Genomic DNA, 9,219 nt, shown 5'->3' with positions numbered 1-9,219 from the left:
TTGCCACCCACCAAAGAATCTTAGAATAGAGTGATTATAGCAGGGTATGGTGGTGCATTCCTGTAATCCCAGTACTCAAGTAGCTGAGACAAGAGGATTGCCATGAGTTCAAAGCTCATGTGGGCTACATAGTACATTCAAGACCAGCCTGAACTACATAGTGAGGCCCTGTCTCAAAACAAACTATATATATATATATATATATATATATATATATAGTCATACATATATATGGTATTAAATATGAAATTCTCTTGAACTCTTAAGGGTACCTTACACTCCACTTAGACAAGGATTAGTTTTATAACTGTGTCAGAATAAATAGACTAAACCACCAAAAGAGAATGTGAAATGTAACCACTACATTTTTAGGACCTATTGCTGCAGTAAAAGAATGAATGTCAGGTTCTGTGTGAGCGATTTGGCCCTCTCCCAGCAAAAGTCAATTTTCTACTCCAAAGCTTCCTCATGGCACTTTTCATCTCCGCATTTCTCAGGGTGTATATGAGGGGGTTCAGCATGGGCGTGATGAAAGTTAGAACCACAGTCACGGATTTATCAATGGGAAATGTGGAACTGGGCCTGGCATACAGGAAGATACAAGGGACAAAGAATAAAATGAGCACAGTGATGTGGGAGGCACAGGTGTAGAGGGCTTTGCGCTTCCCTTCCAAACTGTAGCCCTTCAGGGAGTGCAGAATGACTCCGTAGGAAACAAGGAGGATCAAGAAAGTGACAGAGCAAATGGCTCCCCCGTTGGCTATCATGGACAGCCCAAGCAGGTACGTGTTGGTGCAGGCCAGTTTCAGTAAGGGGTACATGTCACACACAAAGTTGTCGATGACATTGGGCCCACAGAAAGGGAGCTGGTCAATAAAGAGAAATTGAACTAATGAATGGAGAAAACCTCCAACCCAGGCCACCAGCAGCATGAGAACACACACCCGCCGACTCATGATGGTCAGATAATGGAGAGGTTTGCAGATGGCCACGTAGCGGTCATAGGCCATCACCACCAGAAGAATGACTTCGGTGCCAGCAAATAAGTGATCGATAAAAACCTGAGTCATACAAGCCCGGAAAGAAATGGTCTTTTTCTCATACAGTAAGTCAATGATCATTTTAGGAGCAATGGTAGTGGAATAGACAGTGTCTATGAATGAGAGATAGGCCAGGAAGAAGTACATGGGGGAGCCCAGGGACTGGCTGGCCATGATTCTCACCATGATGAGCAGGTTGCCCATTATTGTCACAATGTAGATGAGTAAGAAGGTGACAAAAAGAATTTTTTGCCCCTCAGGATTCTGAGTGAGACCCAGGAGGATAAATTCAGTCACATTGTTCCTGTTTTCCCTGGGTTCTTCTGAAGGTGTTGAGCTGGGGTCAGAATCTGAAAACACAAGAGGCCAGTAGTGAATTCAAGGTGATGCCAAGCTTTGGGACAAAAGTACGATGCTGTTCTCAAAGATGTTTTCTCTCCTTGGCCTCACACGGAGGAGCTCACTAGAAAACGAGTGTTTGGGATCTCCTTCTGCTACGGTCCTACTCATTTTCACAAATTTCTTTCTTCAGTTGCAATGATGAGACTTCAGGCTTCTAACCAGCAGACATATGCAAGGGGATTTATCCATGAAAAATGTTAGTCCTACAGACCTGGAGAAGGAGAAGATCATTTTCTCATAAAGATTATAAACATTTTGGGAGCAACAGTGGCAGAACAGACAGTATGTAAAACAGTAAATCAACCCAAAAAAATACACAGGGGAACCCAGGGACTAACAAATATCAAGAATGCTACTTTTTCCAGAACATCTTTCATGAAGACTGCATTTTTGCACTGTATTTCTTTTTGCTGTTGTTCTCCTTTAAAGGCTTTGCCTTTTTGAGATCCACCATGAAAACAATTCATAGGTAATGACTTCACTCATATATTGATGCACAATTGTAAGTGTTACACACATGTATGGTTGTGATCAAAATATAGTGAATGTCTAAGTTTAAAACTGTTATTGCTCTAAGAGACAGTTCATTAATCCCTCTCAGAATAGCTCCCCCCTTCGACACACTTATCCCTTAGTTCTTGACACTTAATGAAGTGAAGCCATTCTGGGGGTGTTTGTGAGTCTAGTTGTGCTATCAAGGCTGCCTCGATGCCCTGAGTCACTTCTAATCCATTTTCCTTTCATATTATTTTGACTTTGAGGAAGATCCAGAAATGGATGATGCCAGCTCTGATGAATAAGAAGAATAAAGATACATCAGGGTGTTTCTATTTGACCGAAATTGCCCTAGATGTTTTATTTAGGATTTCAATGTCACGTGAAAAGATTCACAAGAGAGGACCCCTAGAATTACTGCAGAAAGTGCCAAGAACAATGCAATGTGTTCCAAGTGAATGGAAGGATTCTGAAGAAGTCAGTGACAATGTTCTTGATGTAATAATTTTTATTTTTAAATTAAGTATTGACCATATTTTCTCATCATATCTGTAAAATTATTGGCCAACATTTACACATTTACATGTGTGATACCTTATTATGAGCTTCTAGTAACTAGGACAGACTCACTCATAGTAGTTAGTAGCACATTGTGAGTGATTATTGAATGCTTACTAAACTTTACCTAATTAAGCTGAATTTCAAAGCTCATTAGGGCAACTGAACAATGATAAATAAATTATTCCCAGTCATAAAAGCACAATAAAGGCACATAAACTGAATTGACACTAATTGCAACCCAGGTTTTGAAGGAAAAAAATAAGGTAGCACACCATGATCGTATAGTGGTTAGTACTTTGCCTTGTGAAAGGAAAAAGGTGAGTAAGACAAGGATAGACACAGCACAGACATTTTTTCCACTTTCCAAATGGGTTTAGTACCAACTATCACTAACAGGAATCAACTCAAAATGTCAAAAAATAAAGACATTTAGGTAGAATCATGGTACAATACAAATAATTCTATAGGAACAGTTTGGAAATATTAGTTGATATTTAGACCAGTTATGATGGTATCATGTCCTACCTTTATTACCTTATCAAAAATGTTATGGCCTATTCAGATGTGTTTTCTATATGCCTATTATTGAGCACCTTATTCAAAATGGCACAATAACATTTTTGCTAGTAGATCATTTGTATGTTAATCAGAATGATTTTGCTTAAAGCATCTGTGAACGACATTGCTCATATTATTAGCTCTTGGTTACCAGAGTCCATATTGTACATGAGATATTTATTGTCACCTGAGTCAAAAAAATCATGTGTTGAGCCTTTCAGATGTGATCAAGGGTCAACTTTAAATGTAATGTGTATAATTCATATTTTCAAGATTATTTTAAATATGTTCCATGTCATACATTTCTTGATGATCATTTGTGAAAGTCAAGAGATTATTCTAACTTTTGTACTTCCATTGAAGCAAAGCTACACTCAGGCATTTCATCTGAGGATGTATTATGTGAGATATAAAATACTGGGAAACATTTTCAGTCTATTAGATATGTGAAAATATAACTCTGAGAGGTTGAGCTTTAAGCCAGAAAGTTTTAAAACCTGATAACAGTCTACAGTTACATATGTTTCTGTTTAACTTCTATAGTAAAAGCTGTTTTCTATGGAAATAATACCTTTTTTGAAAGATGAGCAATAAACATAGAAATAAGGCAACGAAAATTTGATGTTTTAACAAAAACTAAATCAGCTCATCAGATTGCTTTAAAACAAGATTAATGTTAAATATAGCACACCTTTTTTGCTAGTCCGTTCCTTCATTGTAAAATAAAACTGTTGCCTGTGAAACCTGCTGGACATGCTAGGGAAGGAACTGCAAAATATGAAGGAACCAGAGATTGTTTGACTTAAAAGTTTGACAGCACCACCTCATCTCTTTGTAACCTCCCCAGAGAACTACACTAAAACACAGAAACACACTGGTCCTGAAGGAAGTCCAGAACATTGTACAAAAAACATGTTTTAAAATGAATGCAGATTGGCTTTCTGAGAATAATACAAAAAAGTAGTTATTGGGGAGGTTCAGCTACTAAACTGATAAACATATCATTGTATATTCATACAAGGGAACATTATTTAGCCTTACCAAGGAGTGAAATTCTGATATATGCTACAACACAGATAAACCTCAGAGATAGCTTAAGTTTTTAAATAAGCCAGATGTAAAGGGACAGATATTTTATGATTTCACTTTTATGTGGTATCTAGAACAGCCATATTCAAGAGAAATAAAGTACAACAAATGTCACCAGGTTCTAGAAAGGGGAAGGAGTGGGAGTTATTATTTAAGGAGTACAGAATACCTGTGTGATCTGATGTCCTGCACACAACTTACCACAATTAAAACACAAAAATAAAACATCTATACAAAATTAGAACATTTTAATATAGTATGTGTAAGGTGACAATATATAAAAATAATGTCTCTAAATTACATAAAACTTGTATTATACTTTATATCATAAAATATTTAAGATAATATTTCTCATGTTATTTTGTTATTTTATACCACATATTTTCTCTCTTTTTTGTATATATTTAAACAACTTTATGGAATTTTTTTTTGTCTTTTTGAGAGAGGGTCTCACTATGCAGTTCAGGCTGGCCTTGAGCTCACTTTGCAGCTCAAGCTGGTCCTGAACTCACAACGATCCTCTTGCCTCAGCCTCATGAGTGCTGGGATTACAGGTATGTGCCACCACGCCCAGTTTAAACAACTTTAATATAAAATTTAGGGAAAATTATCGCCACTACATTGTAATGATTTTTTGCAAAGTAGATAAGATGCATGGGCTATCTTGTGCTTGCTTCTGTCATAAAACTTTCCAGACAAATTATAAATTTGCTTCTTAAGCAAGACACATGACACATTCTAAATAATTCTGACTGGCTCCATTAGAAGTATGAAAACTTGTATTACCTGGGTTTTCTATCTCTTCTTTGGTTCCTTGTTCCAAATCCAAGCACAAGGTATTGTATATCCATCTTCCCTTACAAAACATTTTACAGATTCAATTGGATTTATCCATAGTTGGCTTCAAACAGTTGATATGTGTGCTGTATCATCAAAGTTGAAAGCTATATTGAGAGTATGTATCAAGAATGAAATAAATTTAAAGCTTTGCTGCTGTGTTTGCTGACCAAATTAACTGAACAAATCTATTTGTAGTCTGGTAATCCACCATACTGGATAATTTACAAAATGGACTCTGTTTTGGATATTTCTAAAGGATTTACACTTGTCTTGGTTACTTTTCTCTCATTGCTGGGACAAAATACCTGATGCCCAAAATTAAGGAAGAAAAGGTTTATTTCGCTTACAGTTTGTGGAGGTTTCAGTGCATACTTGGGAGATTACAAGGCAGAGTGGCACACGGCAGAGGGCTACAGCTCATGGCAACAAAACACAGCAAAGCAACAAGCACACACACACAAGTGAGGAAATGGCCAGAAGCACCATCTTTCTCTCCCTTACATATGCAAACTATCCACACCAGGGCGGGTGTAGCTCTCACACCCATAATCAGTCAAACTCCAAAAGCCTGCCCCATGGCCGCATGAGGCTTTGGGGGGACACCAAGACACAAACCATAACAGCACTTCTCCAATAACCTAGTTCATACCTGGAAGAGCAATGACTCTTATTTTACGTCTAGACAGACATATTAATACCCAAAGCGAATTATTCTCTAAAGTAAGAGAAGATATGGCTGGATACTCAACAATAAACACAAAGTGTGTCACGGAGATGTTCAAGTTGTTGTTCCCAAGGCTGTGTGTTCCAAATTAAATTCACTGAGGAATCGTGCCCAAGAGAACACATCCCTTCTATGTGATCTTTCCAATGTGATCATTCCAATGTTTCAGAGGCTTCCCCTGGACAATCACTTTAGACTAATTAAGTGAAAAGAGATCAGCAATCTGGCAAAGGGTAAGTCACTGCTAAAAACAAAAACAAAGGTTACATGAATAAAAATAGCTTCTTTCCAGTTAATCAACATGTGTTTGAAAGTCTGAAATCCAAGAAAACACTTGCATGACAGAGAAGCTTAAGGGTTTTTGTAGAGCAAACATTTCTAAAGAGAACAGCGGGTCATTGCAAATTAACTTAGTAAAAGTTTAATCCAAATAAGGAGCGATAACATCCTAATTTTAAACCCTTTTCAGAAAAAAATGACCTTTATTGAAAAGAAATATAGAAACAAGCAATTAGGACCTAGAATTTTAAAAATATTATTATAAAACAATATACAGAAAAATAATACAAATGAAACCCAGAAATGTTGACCCTCATTATTCAGATGTCTTTTATATAATGATAGAAGCTCTTTAAACCTCTCTCTATATACAGTCTCCAAACACCATATAAATATAAAATATCACATAGAATTAATGCAGATGAAGTATCCAAGGACACTAAGTGCAGAATGCAGGTTATGAGAAAACAGACAATGGCAAAATGTAAATATACTCTGACCTTCAATTCCCCATTTACTAGACTAAGAAAATAAAAAATAACAAAGAGTCGTTACAAGCTAAATGTTTTATAAGATACCCAAATTCTTAACTCTCACTCAAACCATGTAGAACACATGCTTCAGGATTTCAAAATAAAGAGAAGGCAAAAATTTGTGTAACTCTATGCAAAGCTATGGTTAAAAGAGAAACTATTACAATTAAATTCATGACTCCCTCCAACAGAATTTAAAATCCAAGACTATATCAAAAAATCATGAATTGATTTTCCAAAGAAACTGTTTGTTTATCATTGATATTAACCTGTGTGGACTTATTAAGACAGTGCCATGCTGATAATATGAAGAAACTGGGTATCAGTCACCTAAGGAATATACCTATAAAGGGAGCTCAGTGATCCTGATACAACGGCATCAATCACCATAAGATGTCATATAAAATAAATAATGACTATCCTATCCATTGTTCAAGTCACAAAAACTCCAAGCATGGCTCTTGTAGAACTTTGTTGTCACCCTTAGTTCTGATTGTTCTCTGAAGCATTTGCAATCAGATTCATGGAAGAATTGTTAACAAGTACTACAGACAAGTGGTTCTTTCTTTTACTATCTTTGGTAAAAACTGGTATAACAAGAAAATTTTTCCTTGGTTCAGAACTGTTTTATAAACCGAATTTGTTTTGTTCTGGTTTATTTGGTCTTATATTTTCCTTTTAAGACTTTGTAACAGCCATCTCTTGAAATTCTGCAATGTACAACTCCTAAAAAGAGATACGACGCAATGTTTTGAGAAGTTGACTATCACCTGCGAAATACATAAGATTAAACTCGATGAGTTTGAGGAAAACAGCCTCACAGCTTCTCCTTCTAAATATCTTTGGTGCTCAAATGTGGCTAAAAGTGTTATGACACTGAGTCTACTATCAATCACTTCCCCTCCAGTGTGGGACCAGTTAATTCCAACAAACAGAATTGCGGCAAGAAGATACAAATGAAAATGTACCTAAAGAATGATTGACCAGTGAGGCCTTTTGAAAGAGTCTCAGAAAGACAAGAGGAAATATAAGAAATGCATGACAGCTGTCAAAATCAAATGGAAGAACTTCGGTCAGCCTAAAAGTTAAAAACCAAGAACTTTTGACCAAAGGGATCTTACACATGAAAGCCTGAATGCAACTGTACCAAAGGACTCTGCAAAAATCATAAATTTGTCCTGAGTCAACTTGACTCTGATTTACCAGACCTGCCATTGAAGTTAAAAATCTTGAAATGTTCACACTGAGAACAATTATATGGACACAGCATGATACAAAGCCCGGCATACAAAGGTAGTCTAGGAAATAATAACCAAGTGGATTGTTGGCTATACAATGAGTATTGTTCTCTACTATTCTTTAGTGACACAACTGACGGCAGTAGAAATAAATGTTGAGCTGGAACAACACTCACTGCTCATAGCCAAAAATAGATGATTGCTCTGTGGACTCGGACTTATACTTACCTTCTTTGGATGGTGTTAAATACCGTGCCATGTCTTCCACCTGGTATGAAAACCAATGAATACAACTAAGCCTCCACTAGGGTATGCTATGTTTGATGGCCTAGAGTGGCTTGGTACCACACAGATGAAATTAAGAGAGGTGGAAGTTTCTCTCTTTGTCAAAAGAAATGATAGCAGTTACATCTCTCTACCCTGTGCCAATATGAGATGGAGCCCCACAAGTCAAAGAAACTTTGCTGGCTTACTGCAGGGCACCATCTACCTGGAGTGGCAGTGCTGATCAGCATGTGAAGGGTTGGTCATGAGTAGGCAGCATTAGTGGATGACCACACTTCAATCAGACTATCTCATGCACTTGGGGAGACCTCACATTGCTAATTTTAAGATATCTTTCTTTTTCATTTTCACTAGCTGTAATTCTGCCTTCAAGGTCTGAAATCCTATCCTCCCCTCTTGTTCAACCTGTTGCATATACTTTCAGTGGGGGTTTTAATCTCTTGGATTTCTGTTTGGATCTGTTTTGTGGATTCCATTTCTTTTCTATGCTGGGCAATATTTGTTTCCATCATGTTTCTAGGCTCATTTACTCTTTAATCTGTGTCTTCTCTAATATCTTTGATTTTAAGCATCATTTCTGTACCTGAGAGATTATTTGTTCCATAGCCTTTTCCACTTATTTTTTCACTTTTGCTGCTACCATTTGAGAAAGTTCCAGTGTCTGATTTCCAATTTCATCTCTCTCCTTGAATTCTGGGTTTGTGCTGGGTGGGCTTGGGGCCTGGGGCTGCATTTTTGCTTCTGTGTTTTGTCCTTTTGTATTTTTTCTGTTATGTTTTGTTTGCTATGTTGATTCTTGCCAGTTGACTGCAGACCTCACACTGAAGCAGAAATCCTGACCTAACTGCAGCCATTTTGTTCAGTAAAGCTGCAGTCCTTCCGTTCTCTGCCACTGAACTCAGCTACGTTATGTGATTTGTCATCAAATTAAAATTTCTGTGAATGTGCTGAAAACAACTTTGTTACATACAACTACGCTCATTGCACAGGATACACATCGCACCGTGGCTTTCAGCTAGAAGCTTAGCTCATGCTTGTAACTTCTGTTGCCAACTTATACAAATACAAACTTTCAGCAAACCTCACCTCAAACTTTGGAGGTTACTCCTGTGAGGTGTGCTAGCATCAGTAAAATTTCCTTTCTTCTCCTGAGCTCATGGCTATTGTTGATTCAG

At 37.2% G+C, this 9,219-nt stretch overlaps 1 protein-coding gene across 1 annotated transcript; it reads right to left on the bottom strand.

Annotated features, from left to right (window-relative positions):
* Positions 1-401: 401 nt before the first annotated feature.
* LOC102022950 (olfactory receptor 4A15-like) lies at positions 402-8,018 on the bottom strand. The gene is made up of 2 exons (XM_005408179.1): positions 7,988-8,018; positions 402-1,390 (listed from the first exon to the last, which is right to left on the bottom strand). Exons 1-2 carry the CDS (start codon positions 8,016-8,018, stop codon positions 402-404), a joined length of 1,020 nt encoding a protein of 339 aa, XP_005408236.1.
* Between the last annotated feature and the right edge of the window lie 1,201 nt (positions 8,019-9,219).

Source organism: Chinchilla lanigera, unplaced genomic scaffold, assembly GCF_000276665.1.
Source record: "Chinchilla lanigera isolate Chin_1 unplaced genomic scaffold, ChiLan1.0 scaffold00110, whole genome shotgun sequence".
Classification (NCBI taxonomy): Eukaryota; Metazoa; Chordata; class Mammalia; order Rodentia; family Chinchillidae; genus Chinchilla; species Chinchilla lanigera.
Note: the sequence above shows the minus strand (reverse complement) of the source record. Positions and strands in the feature narration are given on the sequence as shown.

Bases quoted from the DNA above. Each gene is read 5' to 3' on its own strand.
- LOC102022950 (XM_005408179.1), bottom strand. From the start codon at position 8,018: ATGGCACGGTATTTAACACCATCCAAAGAAG. The intron at 1,391-7,987 runs GTAAGTATAAGT...TTGTGTTTTCAG, and splicing joins TTTAACACCATCCAAAGAAG to ATTCTGACCCCAGCTCAACA.